Genomic DNA, 22,679 nt, shown 5'->3' on the forward strand with positions numbered 1-22,679 from the left:
TACATGAATCAAACGATGTCATTGAACTTTCTCTAATAAAAAATATCTTGTATAATTTTAGGTTTATCTATCATGTATTCTTAAGACACATGTTAAAATTATGAAACAAAATTTTTTTTATTGAAAATATAAAAAATTTAAATTTTTAATGCATTTACTTTGTATTCATTAAATGAAAATATTTAAAATTTTTTAGTAATGCATTTACTTTGTATTCATTAAATGAAAATATTTAAAATTTTTTAGTAGTGATAAATTTATTATATGTCTTTTTCTAAAGTCACATGTTAGCTAATCCTATAATTTTTTCATAATTTTCATTTATCAGGATTTTTGTTAATAATTGAAATATACTCTTTTATTTTTGTCTTTTTTTTTTTATACAAAGAAAGCCCTAAGGTCGAAAAAGTAAAAAATTAGCAAGATCTAAAAAAATACGTTCCATTACAATTAGCTAAAACCAGCAAGACAATTTGGCTGGGGGGTTGTTCATAATAGGTTTCATGTTGACTTAAGTATAGAGTGAAATTGGCTAGTCCATCAACTATTTGATTGGCTTCTCATTAGATATATTTTAGTTCGACTCTCTAGTTATAGTTAAGGAGATTAGATATCCATCTAATAATATGCGTTAGAGTAAGATGGTTATCAATGGATTTTTAATCATCTCAATAGCACTTTTAAAATCAGATTCAACAATAAGCTTCTTGATCTTCTTCTTCCAAACTATTTCCATGCCTTGAAAAATAGCATTAATCTCTGCTTCAATAGTCGTATCGTTATCCATTTTCACAGCAAATCCATGTCTTTTCACTTGTTATTTTTGAATATGGGAGAGAATCTGAATCCCAACAACGTACAAGTAAAGAACCCAAAAAACAACACAACTATTGACCCAAGGAAAAAAAAAACACGAGTGCAGCTAGAATGACGACAAAAAGTGAAAGCAAGAAAATGTTCCAGTTCGCCCAAAAACAACACACAAACATTACTGTCAGTTAGGGGTGTGCATGATCTGATTCGGTTCGAAATTTTGGTCTGATTCTGAATATTTTAAAGACTAATTTGGTGTGATTTCACCGAATTTAGGATTGAGTAATAGTCTTAAAAATAGACTCGATTATTATTTTGGATCGGATTTGGACCATAGTTCGGGTCGCCTGAACTCGACCCGGTGACCCAGTCATCATACACAAATAATATTTTGTGTTATTAGTGATAAATGATGAATATTTTTATGTAGAATTTAAGTATTGTAAATTTTAATATTTTGTGTTATTAGTCATTATAAGACTATAAGTTAATGTTTTATGTTTAAAATGCATAAGATTTTAGACTAATGCATAATACTGTGTTATTTGTATTGATTTAAATATTTGGTGACTTGAGTGTTATTAGACAATATTAGTATTTATTATGGTTATACTTTAATTTTAGAAAAGAGTTAGTTCTTGTTATATTTTTCTAAGTGAATTTTACCATGTCAAATAATGATTTGAGTATTAAAATTTTGGATATTTTCATATGCTAACTTACAAGAAGGTATTAAGATAATGTAATGTTAACCCAATTTTTACTCAGATTTTTACCCAGTATAATCATGATCCAAAAATGTATAGATTTTATCGAATCTATAATCGAGTTCGAATTTGACAAATAGACTTAGCATATATTTCGAATCAATCACAATAAATCTAATTTCACCTAACCTATATACACTCCTCTGTCCGTCCAAAAAGAAAACCACAACTGCATTAATGTATTTGGGGCGTCACTACTCACTTCACCTTCTGCGTCATCTGAGGTCAACTCAAATTAGCAACTAAACTAAGACTTTGGTTGAGTGGGAGTAGAGGTCTAATTGAGATAGATATTAAACTTTGGCAATGTTAAATAGTGAATAAAATTTTTTAAAAATATTAGATATGTGACTGTATAGTGGGTGTGAATTTATAATATAACATTTAAGATTGGAGATTATCTAATTTATTTAAAAAAAAAATTTTAATTGAGTGGCAATATATGATATTTTTTAATATATTACACTCAAAATTCAAATCTTAGCAATAGTGAAGTGGATAAAACCCATAAATATATGTGAGTACATAGTGTGGACGAATTTGTGATAACTAGGATAGGATTGGAGGCCGTTTGATTTGATGTATCTAATAGACAAAAAAGCTCAAATTAATGTTTACTGGACTGGACCAACTGGAAAACTTGAACCGATCTCACTCTGGTTCGACCATTTGCCTAACCCCTGACTTGCTGACTTTGTTGCAAAATTTCCGAGAACGGAGAACCAGCCGATCCCGAGAACCGGCGGTGTTTGAAAGCTTTTCAAAATGGAAAACCGGTTGGACCTCAAAACGATGTCGTTGGGTACAAAAAGCATCCTTTACCCAGCGCACCAACCGTGAACCCTTTCTCCTCTTCTCCCCTTACATCTCTGTCTCTGCCCTCTCGCGCTCCTGCGGTCTGATCCGACGCCGACGCTGCCGCCGCCGTCCCTTCCGCCCTCTCTCCTGCTTCCCGTCTTGGCCTCCTCACGTCGTCGCCTCCCTGCCTCCATTCGGTTTCTGGTTCATATCCAAACTTCCCAAGTAACCATTTCTTTTTGGTTTTTGGCTTCCTTAATCTGCTGCATTCTCTGTTTTTGAGTTATTCATGTTGGTGTTTGTATTTTTCTGCCTTGCTGTTGCTGTGTTTTTGAGTTGTTGCTGTTCTAAATTATGATCAAATTATTCAATCTTATGGCTTGCTTTTTATTTACATGAGATATATGTGAGAGTTGAACCGGTTGAATTCTGATTGAGTCGATTGAACCTCGGAATTAATGGTAAGCCAGAATAGTTCGATGGCCGGTCCGGGTTTTATGACCGGCCCGAGTTTCAAAACCTTGCGTCAAATCAAATCATCCAATTCTTGGTTGGGAGGGGATTCCCATTCAATGCCGATATTCGCCAGAATTCGCGTAAGAGTATGATGCTGCATTGTCATTCTGTTCAGTTTCCAAATCCCTTTTCTTCTTTTTTACTAGAAAATTCTGAATTTCTCTATCAAATTAGGGTTCGGTTCGTAAAATTCCTAATTCCCAATCGTCCAATTGTGATCTGAACACTTACTTGATTATCACTTACTTCTTGAATTTTGGTTATGCTTCTTTTCCTTGCATCTCATTTCTATTTTGTTTTGTGTTGCTGCTGGGTTAGATAGATAATCCATGTTCATCTTTTCTTTCATGATTGAGGTTATGCAGAAGGCACTTTTGTCACTATATTCACTTTCATAGCAACTGGAGGAGCTCATTTCATTAGCTATTATGTTCATACTTCATTATTATTATTATTATCATTTTTTTGGTTGTTCTGACTTTTGACTGAGTGGTTTAATTGGTTGTATAAGGGTTATTGTTTGTTGATATGTTGCTGGTTGGTGAATGGTGATTACTAATTAATCGGACTTCTTAATGTGTGATTGGAGTATCAGGAAAATGCTTTTACTACTCTTATCTTTTATATATAGTTGAAAAAGAAATGCAAATGGATTTTAATCAGAAGCTACTCTGTTTAAATATGTGAGGCTGGTTTTTCTTTCGGGAAAAGCAGAACCAAACACACCTTTTGTTTGCTCTTTGTTACAAAATTGGTTTTATTTTTTTAAGTTGCACTGAAATTTGAGTTGGGATTTTGTCACACAGATCAAACAAAAAGAAGAATAAGGTGCGTGCCTGGAAACCTTGGAAAAGATGGCGGAGAAATTAGCCCCTGAGAAGCGTCACAACTTCGTCCACGATGGTAACTTTCATCTCCCTTTTTACCAATTTGTTTCTTGTGTATTCTTTAAATTAGCATGAATCGAACTCATTTTTCAATTTAGGTCAAAAGGTGTTTGAGTGGGATCAAACGCTAGAAGAGGTTAATATTTACATCAGTTTACCTCCCAATGTTCATTCTAAGCAATTCTACTGCAAGATTCAATCCAAGCATGTTGAAGTTGGCATCAAAGGCAATCCACCATATCTCAATGTAATCCAAAAGTTCCCCACCCTTTTTTCATCCTTTTATTATTCTATATTCATCACACACTATTTTTTATCTTTGCCATTGATCATTTTGTAGCACGATCTTACCTGCCCAGTGAAGACAGATTCTTCATTTTGGACACTAGGTAAAGGTTTAAACTTTCCTCTGCTGTTGTTATTACTGCTTTCTTTTTTTGGTTAAAATGGATTTATTGATTTCCTTTATTGATTTTCTTAATCCTGTTTTGGAGGGTTCAAAATTTGGTTAGCTTTTCCTACTTTTCCCAACAATGTTAATTGTTAACTTGGGATTAGAATTGAGGAAATGAAATTGCATATATAAGAAACTGAGATGTTTATTCTTTGATGATGCTTTTTGGAATTCGATGTGTAGAGGATGGCATAATGCACATAACACTTCAGAAGAGAGATAAAGGGCAGACATGGGCTTCCCCCATTCTTGGCCAGGGTCAGTTGGACCCTTACGCCACCGATCTTGAACAGAAGCGTCTCATGCTGCAGAGATTTCAAGAAGAGGTTAGCTTCCTTTTTCATGTGCTGGAATTTGGTTGGTTACCTACCTGATGACTTTCAAACTTTCTTTTAGCGAGTTGTAGAATAAGATGTGTGACAGAGTTGTGCCTTTAAGAGCAAGAACTTGGTAGACACAGTTGACAATATGATAGAAATTTCTTACCTCTTAAGACTTTTCTACTTTTTGGGATGTATTTGATTATTTTCCACACTGGTGCTATATGGCAAGTTGAGGCAGCAATCTGATTTATCTTATTCTCACAAACTAAAACCTTTAAAGGTTATCTTGCATTGAGCTGTTAATGAACTTGTATTGCGATATAATGAGACTTTTTGAAGGATACATATTCTGAATTTGGCTGATAATTCATACATGAACTAATTAAGATTTTGTTGTGCATTATTGATATGATTTCCGAGGTTCTTGGTATCTGGAACTTTGCGTTGATATTATTAAAAGGATACATATTGTTCAGCCTGTTGGATTGATTTCAAAATGAAAATAAAAGGTCTATTATATATTGAATTACAATATGTTTTATGAGTTTGTCCATCTATGGCCAAATTCATACCCAAGATAAAAGGAAATGGATAATGAAATTGTGTTAAGACAGCTTATAAATTTATGATAATCATTAATCCGGTATGTCCATAACATTGTTTAGGATTTAGTGGGATGATTGCTACCTCAGACCCTCATGATTATTGTCGTGCCTTTTGCAGAACCCAGGTTTTGATTTTTCGCAAGCTCAGTTCAGTGGAAATTGTCCTGATCCAAGGACTTTCATGGGTGGAATCCGTTCAGATTGATAATCTTTGCTGTTGAATCATCTACGTGAACCTTCTCTGAGATAATTATCAGATGGTAAATAATCTATGTAATCTCCCTTTGTCTCCCTCTTGTTAGACTTCTTTAAGACAAGTCTTAATGCACTCTATGGTTTGAATGATTGTATGACATAATTTTGGCATTTGCCAATCTTCTAATGCCTGTTATTAAATATGTGCATATAAATTATTGAACATTCTAGCAAAGAAATATTCAATGCAGCTCCTTATCCTTTCTACAATACTTTGGATTTGATATTTTTGCCGCTGCAATTGATATTTTGGATAGGGAATAGTGTGTGAATTGACTTCTTAAACACTGCTACGACGGCTAGTATGTAATTTCCAACTCAATTAATTGTTAAGTCATGTATCGAAGAGCTGCTCACAAGTTCAAAAAACTGAAACTAGTGTTTGAAGACTTGTAACTAAAGAGGGCAAGCCTTTCGCGGTATGATTTTGAAAAACTAAATTATGCATTGATGCCAAGAATCACTTTTTTTGGGGGATAATCTACTTCATAAGAACTTCTAAAGAATTTGAAGCGTGGGAAATCCAAGTCCCTTCAATTTTTACCAGCACAAGATATTTGTTAAGGGAATGTCGATTTGTAGATTGTACATTAATAACCAACTAGTGGCAAGGGATATATGTCATGCAATCCGCTAGGTTAGCTATGTTTCTTATTCTCTGATACTTTAGTTATATTTTTAATGGTTATGTTAACTATATTTGGGAAATAAAAGTTTTTAAGTTTGAAATTGTGCCTTCTCTGGATCCCTCTCCTTGTACGCTTCTTGTGTTAGCGGCAAAAAGTAGTTAGAGAGAGGAATAAAAAGAAAGAAAGGTAATTTTTTGTTTAGTATTTTGAGCTGCATGAGGAAAATAGAAATCATGTTCTTTGGTGTCAAAGGTTGGATCAGATTCTCCATTAAGAAAGACGTAACTTGTTTGTAGATACTATGCATAGTTTCTGCGTTGCCTTAGCTTCTGAATATCTATCTTTACGTGAATGTATAGCTAATCAAGGATGTTCATGCAAAACGAATGACAAGCGAGTTTTTTTATTGAATGATTTTTAATAATGTGTTATACTTGTCGAAGTTTATCCATAGAAGTAGAACGGAGCAGATTCTAGAAGGCAAAAAATTCATCAACCCACGAGAGACCTTTGGACTTTGATGCAGCCACTAAGCTTTTGGAGGAGTTCAGATCCACTCCACTCCAGTTGCATTATATATATTACACAATAAATACAAAAAATATTATAACTGAATGATTAAGGAACGGATAAGGAATATAATCTCAAAGTATTAAGTTTGACTTTTTAGTTTTGACAGTAGTTATTTCATAATTACTTTTAAGAGTTTGCACGCACGCATTTGAATCTTTGACAATTCTTTGAGTTTAGTTAATATATCTACTTTTACACAATAAAAAAGAAAAAAAATCATCCAAACTAAATTTCTTAATTTAAAAAAAAATTGAATTATATTCTTATTTTTATTGAAGTTTCGCTCATTTCTAATTCCCCCGCGAGTGACTAATATTAATAAAAAGGATACTAATATAATATTTGTATTTGGTGCAATGGTATAACTTGAATTATGTTAGATTAACTAAAAAAAATCAATAAATTTAATCCAATCCAATTTATTTTTAAACTACAAGTGTAGTTTTATCTAAACGGAATTATCTTTTATTTTGAGCATCTTTATTATTATTTTTTTTTGGATTTAGCTAATATGTATTTTAAGAGTATATGATAAATTTATTAGTAGTAAAAGATTTTAAATTTTTTTATTTAATAAAAGTAAATAAATATATTAAAATTTTATATTTTTTGTTTTTTAATAAAAAAATTAATTTGTAATTAGCATGTTGTTACGGCCTTGAACACACTCAGGGACGGTTCTATGTACAGTGGTGTGGGGGCAAGCACCCCCACTGCGATTTAAAATTTTTTTTAGTAGTATATGATAATAATATTTATTTGCTCCATTATATTATTAAATTTGACCCCACAATAATTTTGTACTCAATTTTTTGTACTTAATCGTCAATTTAAAAATTTTATGCTAAAAATTTGTTAGAATGATTAATTCTCAAATTTAAACAAAATTAGTGTTCTTTTTTAAAAATCAACTCAAAAGAATATTATTTATCTTCTTTTTAAATTAGCTTTAATTTTTGCATAGCAACTGTATAAATTGAAAGAAATTTTTTTAACTATAAATATCAATAAGAGTCGACTTCTAATTGCGTTGGGAAGTGAATTTCTAAATAATTATTTAGTAATATATATAAAAAGAGAGAAATTATGATGGTAGTGTTAAGAGAAAAATTATTTAATTTTTTAAAATATAAAACCTAAAACAATATAATTTTAAATTATATATTATTATTTAAATTACTATTTTAGTATTGTAATTTATATATTAGATATTTTGAAGGCTAATCATATTTTACAATAATAAAATATAATCATATTATAATCATGTTATATGTACATAAAAAATAATTATTTGTATAAAATATATATTAAAATATAAAATACACATTAAAAATAAGTTAAACAATACATATATTTATACATATATATAATTGTTAATAGATAATTTAATATTTAATTTTTTATATACACATATTATTTTTATTATAAAAATTATTATAATGTTATATAAATTTTGCCCCCACTACCAAAATTTTCTGGATCCGTCACTGAACACACTCCAATGCTACCGTGTCGGCGGCACTCGGACTTACTCAAACTCTTGAGTTAAGAGCAAGTCAGCCTAACCCTCAATACCTAGCAAGAAAGTTAAAAACAAAAGAAAACACAAGAAAAATGAAGCTTTGGTAGAAAGAATACTTTATTACTCAAATGTTTGTTACAAATGACTTATACACTCAAACTATAACTCTCACCTCCTATTTACAGCCATCCACCTCCTTAATTGATGATTAGGATTAAATCTAATCAACGGTCCAGATTAATCATCTAGAAACTTCATTGCAAATATCTATTCTATCACAACTTTCTAAATACTTCTAGATTATTCCATACTACTTTTCATACTTCTATATATATCAAGACTCTTCTAGAATACTCTATGACCTTCTAGAGTCTTCTAGAACTTTCTAAGGTATTCTGAGACCTTCTAAGACATTATAGAACGTTCCGGAACCATTTAGAACATTCTCAAATACTCCAGAAAATTATACAAATACCGTTAACTCTAACCTTCTCAAGTTTACCGTGACATTCTCCTCCACTTAATGCGCAGGCGTCCTCGTTGCGTTCTGTTCATGATAGCGCTCTAAGTGTTCTTGAAATTATCACAGATCTTCACGAGCTTTCCAGTTAGTTTCGGTTATCGTGAGTTCTTTCCATTTGATCAAGTATTGGATACTTGGTGGCATTCCTTTTCATTGCATGATGTGATTAGCTAAGATCTCTTCGATTTTTTTTATCAAAGGATCTAATCACCACAGGCGGAGCACAACTCGAGTCACATCTACTCGATTCATCTTGGTCTTCATGATATGGTTTAAGCATATTTACATGGAAGACCGGGTAGATCTTTATAGAGGGAGGGAGTTGTACTTTGTAAGCAACCTCCCCAACACGTCCAATGATCTTAAATGACCTTTCGTATTTGCAGATTAAGCCCTTATGAACCTTGTGAAAGGCTTTGGATTGTTGTGGAAGAAGTCTAATCATTACCTTATCTCCCACTTGATAACTTGCCTGCCTCCTCTTCTTATATACTCATTTCTTCATCCTCTTTGCAGCTTTGTCGAGGTAAGAACGAGTGACATCTACTTATTTTTCCCATGACTTGATCATATAATAAGCTTTAAGGCTCTTCCCTGAGTAAGAGAAAAAAAGAGAGTGAGGTATAAGCAGCTGTTGTTCAGTTACGATCTCGAATGGACTCTTTCCCGTGGACTCACTCCTTTGTAAATTGTATGAGAAATGAGCAATGTCTAGGAATTTTGTCCAATCCTTCTAATTAGCGCTTACGAAATTCCTCAAGTAACACTCGATCTGCCCATTGGTTTGAGAATGGAAGCTTGTTGAGAAATGAAGCTCCGACCTAAAGAATTTGAACAACTCTGCCCATAGTCGTCTGTGAAGAGTAGGTCCCGATCACTAATGATATTCTTAGACAATCCCCAGTATTTCACCACATTCTTGAAAAATAGTCGTGCTGCTTCCTCTGCAGTGCAGTCAGTAGGGGCAGGTATAAAGGTAGCATACTTTGAAAATCAATCCACTACCACAAGAATAGATCCAAACTCCTCGAAATTTGGTAAGGCAGAGATGAAATCTAAAGACACACTTTTTTATGGTCGCTCTGGCGGTGGCAGAAGTTCCAACAATCCACTTGGTGTCTTGTTTTCAATCTTATTTTGTTGGCACACAAGACAAGTCTTCACATAACTCTCTACTTCATCCCTCATTTGAGGCAAATAATAGGAAGATTCAATAAATGCCAAGGTCCTCTGTGGCCTTGATGACCAACCCATTTGGTGTCGTGGCATTTCTTCACTAGCTTTATCCTTAAATTTTTTCATTTAGGGACGTATAGTCTTCTTTCTTTGGTGTAGAGAAGGTCATCTTTTAGCCAAAATCGTTTGGTCTTACCTTCTCTAGCTAATTTCACCAATTTTTTGGCTAATGGATCATGATGCAACCCTTCCTTAATGATATGCAAAATATCTCCTTCGACCATAAAAATGGCTGCCATCCTGTATGGTGCTGAGACAGGCGATTTCGCTCCTAACTCTAATTCAATCTTGTGGTCCACCTTCCTCCTAGGTGGTAGTTATTTTGGCAACTCGGGAGACATCACATCCTTTTTTTTAAGGACTTCCTTGATTTTAGGGGAAACAACTTCTCCTTCGGATGTTGACTCCTCTTGTAGTAGAGCTAAAGATATCATCTCCCCCTTCTTGAACCCTTTCTTGAGTTGCATAGCAGAAAGCATCGGTAGTCCTTTAACTTTAGAGACTGTATGAACCATGCATGGAGACACTTTCTCCATGACACATACTATGTCATAGTATGGCATATGTATTATATTTGCATTCCTTTGCAAATCGAGCCCGATAACTATTTTGAAATCGTTCATTGGTGCTATTGAGAAATCTACAAGACCCTTCTAAAAATCAAGAGTCATTTCAACCCCTTTTGCTACTTCCTTAAGAGGTTCACCCTTGGTATTCACGGGTTTGAACCAGCCATTCTTTTCGGTGATTTTCAATCCAGGCCTCTTTGCTTCGTCAGGCGTGATGAAGTTGTGTGTAGCACCAGTATCGATCATAGCCATGATAGATTTTTCATTGATAAAAGGCTTTGATATACATCAAGTCTTTTATTTCTGTAGTGCTTGTGTTTTTATCCTTCACAACATTCACGAGTTGTACAACACACTCGGTTACTTGAGATTGAGCCTTTCGTTCCTCGGCGATAGATGCCGGAGTCCCTATCTTAGGATAGTCCTTCATTAGGTGTAGTCCTTTGCATACGAAGCATCCGTCTTTGGACACCAAAGCCTTCTTTTTTTGTACTCTTTATTTGAAGAGTATTTTTTCCTTTTTTGTTGAGAAACTCTTTCCCTTGTCTCTCCCACCTTTAGTAGAACTAGACTTGGAGGAAGACTTGAGTTTAGAGTCTCTCCTATGATACCCAGTGAGTGATTTGGCTACCACAATGGCTTCATCGACATCCTTAACATTTCTTCTTTGTAGTTCTTGCTTTGTCCATGGTTGGAGTCCATTAATGAAGAAGAACAATGCATTCTTTGATGCTAAGTTGGGGATTTGAAGCGTAAGAGTAGTAAACTCCCTTACATAGTCGTTAATCATACTCTTGTGTTTTAACACCCTCAACTTCTTCCTTGCTTCATAAACCACATTCTCAAAGAAGAATTGTCTTTTCAACTCTCTTTTGAAATCTTTCCATGTGACTATGTTGCAAGTACCATTTTCTATATCTGCGCATTTTCTCCTCCACCATAAAGTAACATTATCAAAAAAGTAGAGAGCTGTAGTGCGTATCTTTATTACTTCTTCGACCATCCCTTGGCCTTTTAAAGTACCTTTCCATATGTCATAGGAAGTTCTCCACCTCTCGAGCGTCCCTCACGCCCTCGAACTCCTTTGACTTTGCGAGATCAATCTTTGTCGTCTCCCTTATAATGGTTGGTCGAGATTTCGCCTTCTCAAACCAAACTCAAACTTCCTCAAATAACTTCAAGGAATTCTCAAGCTTCTCTTCGATTTGGAGCATGCTTTCTTTAAAAGCATCTAGTTCTCCTAATACGTGAGTCTCGATGGTCTCCTTGTCATGTTCTATCCTTTGGAAGCGCTCATCCATAGAGGATAGGACATTCTCCAACATAGAAACTCTCTATTCTAAGAAGTTATAGTCCTTACCTTACCTCTAGGCTCACTTGAAGAACGGGTCTTTTTGCCTCTCCTCCATTGAGAAGGAGTAGCATCACTTTTTTCTTTGAAACTCAACATGGTCTATGGTTACACTAGAAGTCTCACCCATAAATCACTTGTGTTCTCTTTCGAACCTTGCTCTGATGCCAAATTGTCATAACCTTAAACATACTCCAACGCTACCGTGCTGTCACTCAAACTTACTCAACGTCTTGAGTTAAGATCAAGTCAGCCTAATCCTCAATACTTAGTAAGAAAACTAAGAACAGAAGAGAACACAAGAGAAATGAAGTTTTGGTGGAAAGAACACTTTATTATTCAAGTGTTTGTTACAAATATTTCACACACTTAAACTCTAATTCTCACCTCCTATTTATAGTCATCCACTTCTTTAATAGATGGTTAGAATTAAATATAATCAACGGTCTAGATTAATCATCCAGAATCTTTATTATAAATATTTATTCTAGCACAACTTTCTAAATACTTTTAGATTATTCCATACTACTCTTCATACTTCCTATATACATTAAAACTCTTATAGAATACTTTATAACTTTTTAAATTTTTTTAAAATATTTTTAGATACTCCAAAAAATTATATAAATACCATTAAATCCAACCTTTTTAATTTTACCGTGACAATATGCTCTTAAAATAAAAGATGGATAAATCCTTTATTTTTTGCTGAGGTTAGTTATGCGGTCTCTTTCCTCAGCCAATAATAAAGAGGAACAAGAGACATACAAAAGACAAGAATCAAAATGATCACCAATTCACCATACACTGAGGCAGCACCACCCACCAATGTCTCCAAATTGGTCCCACATTATTAATAGCCTTTTGGAATTCGTGGCCATGAAAATTCCATAGAAACAATGGAATTTTTTTTATATCCGTTAAGTTAATCATTTATATATTAGTTAAGAAAATTTACAATTAATTAATCGGTTCTGTCAGAAAACCAATTAGGGCTATACTTAATTAGAGTTAACTAATTTTAAAATAAAAAATTTATTATTAAAAAAACAATTACATTAATTTTAATTTTTTGAATTTTAAAATTAAAAATATAAAAAATAATTTAAATTGATTCGTAATGTAGTTGGTTTTCTAAATTTTTTTAATTAATTTATAAAATTAATATTTAAAGTGATCCTTAGATTTGTGTCGTCCCCAAATTTAAAATTATTCTAAATTTATTAGTTACACAAATTTATTTGTTGTTTGAGTTATTTTTTTTGCTTAAAAGTGACCATTATTGTGATTTAATGAATTTTTAAATAATTTTTTGTGCAAATTGTTTTTTCTAATTTTTTAAGTTGTGTGTCCGAGTTGAAAATTTGAAGGAAAAAAAAATAAAACAAAGTTATTAAAGAATTTCTGCTCTTCTTTTTTTCTCTTTTTTTTTTAAACACAATCTTATACAGACAACTTAATCAAACATTACTCACATAAATATTTTAATTATTTTAAGAACAAAAAAAAATATTATTTATGAGATAGGGTCTCATAAATATTTATATATTATTTTATAAAATTTAAAATAAAATTAAAATTAGAATTAACATTAAAAATACTCTAAAAACAAATATGATTGATATTGAAAAAATAGAAGATTAATTAAATTAAATGGAAATTTAAAATTTAGTTTAACTAACAAGTAAAATTTGAAAAATAATTTTTTTACTCATAAAATAATCTAAAAATGAATAACTCATCGATAATTTATTTTTGGTAATTAATCATTTTCACAGATATCTCAAAATTATACGAGATTAGTTACCAAAAGTAAATTATATAATATTAATGGGTCAAAACTCAAAAGTCAAAAGAAAATATACAAGATTAATTTTGAGTTGAATAAATATATTTAATATATAATATTAATTTATATGAAATAACAAAAAAGTTCAAAAGAAAATATTGCATATTCTAAATTTTTCTAACACTGCAGTTTTAATTTACTGAGTTTATTTTTATAAAATAAAAAATTATCTATTTTAAAATAAAAATAAAAAATAGATTGAAATAAGACTTTAATTCTTATCTGAAAAATATTTTATTTTATACAATATTAATGTCAAAATCCTATTAAAAAAATGTGTTTACAGTTCTTGAAAAATTTGTTTACAATAAATGAAAAATGTTTTATTTTTATTTGTTTTTTGACTATTCTTATTCTCATATTTTTCACCATTATACTCGCTCTAACCACTAATGACTAACCATTTATTTTCTTCCTTTTTCCATTGCATGGGTTTTGTTTTCCCTCTTTCATTTAAATTCTGATTTAAGTGTGGGGGTTTCAAAATACTACTCTCAGAAATTTAAACAATTTAATTTTGTGAGGATTTTAATTTATGTTAAACGTCTATTGCAAATTTGTGAAGGGTTTTAAAAAGATACTTTACGCAATTAAATAATTTAGAATTTAATATTATACAAATACAACAAATGCAAAAATGATTATTCTTGAATATGCTTTTAATCTATAAAAACTGCTACAATCTTTAAAATTTTCAAAAATTGTATGTAAACTGCTATTCTGGATCGCAATTTACCCGAAGAATGAAGAAAAGCATAAATTGTTATTTTTAATTCATGATGCACGAATATTGACATACATACGGATAAGATATGACACGAGATATGTCTATATACATAAATTTTAAAATTTTATAAGATATAGAGATATGTATACATATAAAATATAAAGTATTTTTTAAATAATTATAATGATATTTTGATATTTTATTAATATTAAAATATAAATTATTTTTTAATCATTTTTAATGTTTTATTTTAATTATATTAAGTATTTAAAATATTTTTTATTTTAATAAATAATATATATACTATATCTAAATTTATTTAAAAAATATATATATTAAAAATAAGATTAGATATGTTAATACATGATAGTATTTAAATATGTCTAAATGTATCTAAAAACTTTTTTATCTTTTATTAAAACACAGTTAAACACGCATATCAAATAAGTGTGTCAATTAATATCGTATCTAAAATATATCCAATACACAAATATAATAACTCAACAAAATATTTATACTTCATAGTCGTCAACAAAATTTTATGTACAAAACAAATACATGCATCAACATTAATGGTTCTATAAAATTTATAAACATTAATGTATAGCAATTTATAAAATTTTACGCACAAAACGTAATCTTCTATTATGTATAGCAATTTTATAAACATTAATGATTTTATTATATTACTAATTTTATAATTAAAATATATTATATATTATTTTTTTATTATAATTAAAATTACATTTTTTTTAAATTAAGAAATTTTTTCTTTTTTTTACTAATTTTATAATTAAAATATGTCATATATCATTTCTTTATTATAATTAAAATTAAATTTTTTCTTTTAAAATTAAAAAATTATTTTCCCATCCCTCTTATTTTCTCTATCTTTTTCGTTTCTTCAACCATTCTATTTCTTTTATATATCATTATCAATGACTAATTATGAATTTAACAATTAAAATATGCAACATGACATTCTTTAATTGTATTAAAGTTAAAATTAAAATATTAAAATTAAAATTAAAATATACCTATATTATGTATTATATATCATATATTACTATCTAATTTAATAACTAAATATGTCACATGATACTCTCTTATTAAAATTGAGAGAAAACATTTTTCTCCAAAATTAATAAACTCCCTTCCTAAATTCTCTCATCTACCTCTTTCTATTTTTCTATTTCTCTCTACCATTTTCACTCTATATATATAATTTATATTTTATATTAGTAATTTGACAAACCAAAATATATCATCCAATATTTTTTGTTACAATTAAAATAAAATTTTTTCTTCCAAAAATTAACAAACTCTCACTCTTATTCTTCATCTGTATCTTTCTCTCTATTTTCTCTTGTTCTCTATTTTTTCTATCTACAGAAAACAAAAATAACAAAATAATATTCAAATAAAAAATAATACTATTATATACATATTTTTTAGTTTTTTATTTAGTTTTAAATTTTTGACCATTTATCTTTCTAATTTATATTTTTATTTCTCTTCTTTCAAATATTTATTACATATAATTTAGAGAAAATACTAATGTTATAATTAAAAGTTAGAAATCAAGATTCAATTGTTTAAAAAAAATTAATTTTGAGTTACTTTTATAACTATCAATATGATTTTTTTATGCTAATATCTAATTATATTTTTATATACATAGAGAGAAAAAATATTATTTTTTAAATTGTAAGTATAAAAATTAATTATTTATATTTGTGCAACGGACTTAGCACATAATTAAATGTAAAAGTATGCGTGTTAAATTGTTTCAAATTTTAGATAATGAATGTTAAAATTAATTATTAATAAAAAGGTAGACTTTTTCATATAAAAATAATAATTAAAAATTTTATTATTTGATTTTTTATCTACAGATATCTTAGTCTTTTTAGTTGAAAATTTTTGTCAATTTACAATTTTTTTTGTAAATAGTTTGATTCTATAAAATTTTTGTGTCATACATAATTTATATTGTTAGAATAAAGTGGACCGTAATTTAAAAAAATTATATTTTAATAGTATTATTATGAATAAAAATACTAGTTAAATACTAATGACAATACCAATAGAATAAGAATATGAAAAGTGATTTGTATAAGTTTTTTTTTTTCTACATACCCGGCCCATAATTATAGTTTTATATATAAAAAATATTTATATATTTATCATATCAAAACAATAAACTATTCTGTAGTTAAATAAAAAGTATTTATATAAATATATCTAAATATAATTCTTTTTCAACTGTTTTTGCTTTTGGAGAAGTGTTTCTTTCAACTACACAAATAAACAAATTCTTTAATTTAGTAGGTGTACTTGTATTTTTAATAAAAAAAAAAACAAAGACTAATATCAAGTTCATACAAACCTGATTAAAATATACAACCACTTCACTCATACACTTTTGACATTATTATCTAAGATTTTGTCCACATTTTTTATAAATTGTACAAAGCACAAAAAAATAATCATACATTCTTTATAAAATGTTGTTTTTAATAATTGTTAAAAATAAGAATTTTTATCTTTAAATTTCAATCGGAAACCATAAAAGGTAATAAAATAAGATAGAATTCTCTAAAATTCTCTCCAGTATTGTCATTACCAAAATTTTTGAAAATTACACTGTATATATAATTATAAAAGATTTTTTTAATGTTTATCTTCTCTTCATAATTAAAGTATTATATATCATTATATTTTGGTTAAAAAAATCTCTTCCAAAAATTTACGAACTAAGTTTCAATTTGTCATGATCTAAACCCTTATTATCTACTGGTCAAACTATAGAACATAAATTTTTACAAACGAATCACTTTTCATATTCTTGGTTTATTGGTATTTATAGAGCAATTGATATTTATAAAACCGCTGTACATAGTAGAGGATTAGGTTTTGTGCGTAAACTACATGTCCATTCGAGTTTGTGATATATTTTCATTTTTTCATTAAATAACTTGCTATAGCGGTTTATTCATGCATGAATTTTGTACATGAATTTTCTTCATTTTTTTAGGTAAGGCACGATGCATAATAGCAAGTTGTAGCGGTTTTTATAGATTAAAAACAGGACCTAAATATAATCATTTTTTATTTGTTGCATTTGAGTAATATTAAACTTTAAATTATTTAGTTGTGTAAAATATCTTTTAAAATCTTATGATAGAAGATTTAAAATATTCTTGGTGCTTTGTTGTGTATCATTAAGAGTTTGTTTGAGCATTGTTAAGTTTTTGACAAAAAATTTTTTATAATTTTTTATTTTTAGTGAGTTCGATAAATTTTAATAGTAAAAATAAAAATATTAAAAAAATAAAATTTTTTAAAAACTACAATTTATATCTTTTTTAAAAATATTTTTTTTATTTAAAAAATATATTTTACATAATAAATAAATAAAAATACTTTTATATTATTATACCAAATATAATTGATAAATAAAAAAAATTTACATGAGATTTTTAAATATAAAATTACTTTTATTTTCTTAAAAAATCTTTAAAAAATATTCAACAAAATATCTTTTTTTAAAGCTTATCCAAACAAATTTTAAGAGAGAAAAAAATCATTTTTTAATATATATTTTTTTAATTTTAATGTGTTTGATAAATTTTTTAAATAAAATAAAAAATTAGAAAAATTAAAAAGATTTAAAAAAACAAATTTTATGTTTTTTAAAAGAAAATATTTTAAAATAATAAATAAATAAATATTTTTATATTATTATACTCAAATATAATTAATTGATAAAAAATATTTCTTCATAAGATATCTAATCATTAAATTACTTTTATTTTTTAATTTAAAAATACCTAAAAAAATATTTAAAAAAAAAAATCATTTAAACAAGTTTATAGTTTCATGAGAATTTTTAACCAGTATAAATACAATTAAATGAAAAATAATGGAATATAAATAATTAAAAGCTAGTTTAATTGAGTGAAAACTTAGAAAATTAATTTGACTAATAATTAAATTTTAACAAGCTATTTTAATCGTTTCTCTTCTGTGTGTTGGGAATTTGATCTTGTGCTTTGCATAAAAGTGTCTATAAATCAATAAATAAAAATAGAGAAATTCTCCATATACAAGCATTTTTTTATACAAGTCTTTACAAGATTTCACTGCACCGTCTTCTTCTTGCTTGCACATTCTTCTTCCTCTTCCTCCTCCTCTTCTTCTTTTTTTTTCGTTTTTTGCCTTCTCTTTCTCCTTCTTCATTTACGTGCTTTCTCTTTTGTTTTCTTTTTTCGTTATTCTTGATTTCCATTATTTTTGATATCAAGCTCTGAAATCATTTTGAAGAAGAAGAAGCAGCAGAATATGAGGAGGAGAAAGAGAAAGAGTTCTGAATTATGCATAAAGTGTCCTTTGGTGTATTTCTATAATCGTTTGGGTGTATTTTCTGTAATCGTTGGGTGTATTTCTGAAGTTCATTATTTTCAAAACGATTTCAAAGCTTGATCTGAAGTTCTATTATTTTCAAAACGATTTCAAAGTTTGATTTCAGAAACCATGAAATCGAAAAAAAGAAGAAGAATACCAGTAATAATGCAAGTAAAACAACTAATGAAAAGACAAAGAAATAACGAAAATATCGTTTGGGTGTATTTCTATAATCGTTTGGGTGTATTTTCTGTAATCGTTTGGGTGTATTTCTGAAGTTTCATTATCTTCAAACGTTTCAAAGCTTGATTTCAGAAAACTATGAAAATCGAAAAAAACGAAGCAAGAATACCAGTAATAAACGCAAATAAAACAACTAATGAAAAGGCAAAGAGAATAACGAAGAAATACATGGAGGAGGAGGAAGAAGAAGAAGGAGAAGAAGAGGAAGAGGAAGAGGAAGAGGAAGATGAGTTGTTCATAATCCACGGTGAGTGAAGAAGAAGAAGAAGAAGAAGAGGAAGAGGAAGAGAAAAAGGAAGATGAAGATGAGTTGTTCATAATTCACGGTGAGTGAGGAAGAGGAAGAGGAAGAGGAAGAGGAAGAAGAGTCGTTCATAATTCACGGTGAGTGTAGCGCTTTGGAAATTAAATAACGCATTAAAAGACTCTAATGTGTAGCAACTTGTAAAACTTGTAAGTCAAAAAGACTTGTATGTATAGCAAGCCTCATAAAAATAATAATATTAGAGAAATAAAAAAACACGCAAAATTTATTTTATTTAGTATTTATTAATTGTTATAACAATTAATGAATATTAAATAGAGCAAATTAAACATTGTCAAAATAAAAATTACTAGTATTTGTATTTACTATCCCTAAGGCTTTTTTGTTTTTCCTCTTTTATAATAGAAAAAGTATAGAGAACTAATGGTCTAAGTATACAATGTGTACAATAGAGGTTTAGGAAGTATTAGAGATATGACCATTAGTGTTACATTGTCCTGTCAGATTACGTTTTTGGGATGAGTGGGTTCATGACATGGTATTAGAGTTATAAATCCGAAAGGTCAAAGGTTCGATCCTTGGTGAACTTTAAAATCAACTTAAGTTTTTGGGATGAGTAATTTTATGACATGAGATGTTTATTATCCATGGTATCCGGATGGTTATTCTGGATAGTATGGGTGATGTTCATTTTATTCATAGACCAAAGATTTAGCCTATTGTACACATTGTACGTTTAGACCATTAGCTCCCTAGCACTACCCTTTATAATAATAGCATCTTTGAGAATTTTTTGTGCGTACAATCTGTACAATAAATTAAAAAGGGGTAAATTTACAATTAAAAATTAATCATTAATTAATTATTTAATTTCAAATTTTAAAATTTAAAAAATTAAGATTAACATTTAAAGTTATTTCTAATCTTATTATAACTTCCAATACACTTTCAAAACTCGCCGTCATCTAAATTTCTTGCCGGCCATACCGATGTTGCCCCATCCTCCCACTGACACCACCCTCACCTCTGTCGGTCAGTCCGACGCGCCTCGCCCTCCGACGCTTAGCCTAACGCTACTGCCGCTGTTTTTGCACCTCTCTTCCGAACCAGCTTCGCTTTCTCCCATTCTTTCAAGTTTATTCTCACCGATAATATTACCATGCTCTTCTTCTTTTTCGGATCCAGATATAATTAACTTCTTTTATGATTTGAGCCCTATACTTCACAACAGTACCATTTTCGTCATGCCTAGTCCTTCAAAACTAAACTATGTTTCACCACAAATTCCAACAATAGAATTATTCAACTACTTCCTATATTGATTATTAGATCTTACTACATACATACCATTTATTCATTAATTTAATTCCATTATCACTTCATCAACTATAGTCGTTGCGTCATTTTCAACATAACTTTTCAGTGAAACTATTTCAATGATTCAGTTTAGGATGAACATTTTAGTATGTATACAGATAGTTATTTTAATTGTTACGTGGATGATTTTTTTTCTCCAAGATAGTGATTTCATTACTAGAAAAAGGTTCAATAAAGACTTACATGCACTAAAATGATACATAAGGAAAAGTTCCACCAAATGAATTTAGTTAAAGTTTATTACATTAAAGAAGAATGAAGAAAAGGTAAAGTCAGTTCATCCCATTCGTTATTGTTGCATAGTACAGGCTTCTTCAACACAAAGGGATGGAGGTTTCCTGTATCCATTGAAGATGAAGCGATTTCTGGCCTTCCAAAGCTGCCATAGAAGATTAGCTGCTAGCTCCATTCGATTTGATTTGTCACTGAAAGCTTCCATTTTCTCTGTAACTTCTTTCCAACATCGCCAAGGGTGTTCATATGGGTTTGGGATGGGGAAATCCACTAGGTGCCAAGCTTCCAACGAATCAGTGCAGAATCACAGACAATGGTGGATTGACTCTTCCACCGAACCACACCTAGGACAGGTCGAGTTCACTATTTCAATTCTGGCACTAATTTTGAGCTTTACCGGTAAGGCATTATGTAGTAATTTCCAAAGAAAGCTTCTAATTTTTTGTTGGCTTTTCAAATTCCAGATGCTAGACCAAAGGGATTTCGAGTGGCATTGTTCCGGAAGAAACTCAAGCGGTGGATGATTGAATTGGAAAGCAATACTGTATCCAGACGCAACCGTGTATGCACCAGTTCGGTTCATCATCCAGGTAACCTTATCTTCTCCTTCCTGGATATTTGTTTGTAAAATAGCTGTTGTTACTGCTAGGCTGAATGTCTCTGTTATTTTTTATTGATTCCACTGGCCATTTGATTGAATTAGTTCAGACACCCATTTTGGAGCATGATCTGAGGTTGGGGTAGGATTAGGGGTAATAGCCACAAAGTTCATGACCAAAGAATCTTCCTTAATTCTAATTGATCTGCCATTTTCAACTCTCCAGAGAATTCTTTTTTTCCAACACCTTCCTGCTTTCTATGATGCTACGCCATCTCTAGAGAATTGTTACGTGGATGATTATTTTGATTGAATTGTGTTAGTTACATACAATTAAAATATGTTAAATGTTCAATTTATTAGATATTCAGATGATTATTTTTATCCTTAAGTGGATGGTTATTTTCACTATAGGTGAGCGACGCCAGGGGCGGCGTGTGGCAAGCAAATCGGTGATAGTGGAATGGGATAATTATTAATGAAAATGAGATGACAGCCGCTTGAAAAGAAAAGGATGTTGGAGTGAAATATTTTAGTAAATTAGGGTTTGAAATTATTATTTTTTTAAGATAATTGAATTAACTTTTTTATTTAAGTAATTTGTAGAGTGTTTTTTGTTTTTCATATATATATTGAGTTAAACATTCAATCTATTGTTCGCATTGTTAAGATTTTTCATTGTCTTTCATAAATCGTTCACAATGTTTGTTTTTTTCATGTCTTCAATATATCAGGAAAACACACGGTTATATCACAACAATAGATATTAAATTGATAAAAAAGATTTTTTTATTTTAAAGTGTATTTAACAAATTTTTAATAATAAAAATAAAAATATTTAAAAAATATATTTTTTGAGAAATTACAATTTATATTTTAAAAAATTTCTTTCTTAAAAAAAAGATTTTTTACATAATAAATAAATAAAAAATATTTTTATTTTATTTTATTCAAACATAATTAATAAATAAAAAGATATTTTTATATAAGATATTCAAATATAAAATAATTTTTATTTTTATAAAAAATCTTTTAAAAAAATATCATTTAAAAAATATTTTTCAAAAATAACGCTCAAATAAATCCTAATATTAAAAACAATTAGTCCCTAGTAATTAAAGCCACATTTTTATTTTTAATATTGAATTAATAATGTTA

General features: G+C 29.2%; 1 protein-coding gene across 6 annotated transcripts; it reads left to right on the top strand.

Annotated features, from left to right (window-relative positions):
* The first annotated feature begins 2,383 nt into the window (after positions 1 to 2,383).
* On the top strand, positions 2,384 to 5,561 carry LOC130959943 (uncharacterized). Of its 6 annotated transcripts, none has more exons than XM_057885463.1 (6): positions 2,384 to 2,603; positions 3,701 to 3,797; positions 3,880 to 4,028; positions 4,122 to 4,170; positions 4,419 to 4,561; positions 5,282 to 5,561. In XM_057885463.1, the coding sequence occupies exons 2-6, from the start codon at positions 3,749 to 3,751 to the stop codon at positions 5,366 to 5,368; spliced, it is 477 nt and encodes a 158-aa protein (XP_057741446.1). In that variant the 5' UTR covers positions 2,384 to 2,603; positions 3,701 to 3,748; the 3' UTR covers positions 5,369 to 5,561. The 6 variants fall into 6 exon arrangements, with proteins under 6 accessions (XP_057741446.1, XP_057741419.1, XP_057741379.1 ...); XM_057885436.1 differs by lacking the exon at positions 2,384 to 2,603 and adding an exon at positions 2,917 to 2,974; XM_057885396.1 differs by lacking the exon at positions 2,384 to 2,603 and adding an exon at positions 2,922 to 2,980.
* The last annotated feature ends 17,118 nt before the right edge of the window (positions 5,562 to 22,679 follow it).

This window comes from Arachis stenosperma, chromosome 1 (genome assembly GCF_014773155.1).
Source record: "Arachis stenosperma cultivar V10309 chromosome 1, arast.V10309.gnm1.PFL2, whole genome shotgun sequence".
NCBI classification, from domain to species: Eukaryota; Viridiplantae; Streptophyta; class Magnoliopsida; order Fabales; family Fabaceae; genus Arachis; species Arachis stenosperma.

Coding starts and splice junctions, on each gene's coding strand:
- LOC130959943 (XM_057885463.1), top strand. CDS start 3,749: ATGGCGGAGAAATTAGCCCCTGAGAAGCGTCACAACTTCGTCCACGAT. Junction 4,029..4,121: donor GCAATCCACCATATCTCAAT/GTAATCCAAAAG, acceptor ATCATTTTGTAG/CACGATCTTACCTGCCCAGT. Junction 4,171..4,418: donor TTCTTCATTTTGGACACTAG/GTAAAGGTTTAA, acceptor TTCGATGTGTAG/AGGATGGCATAATGCACATA.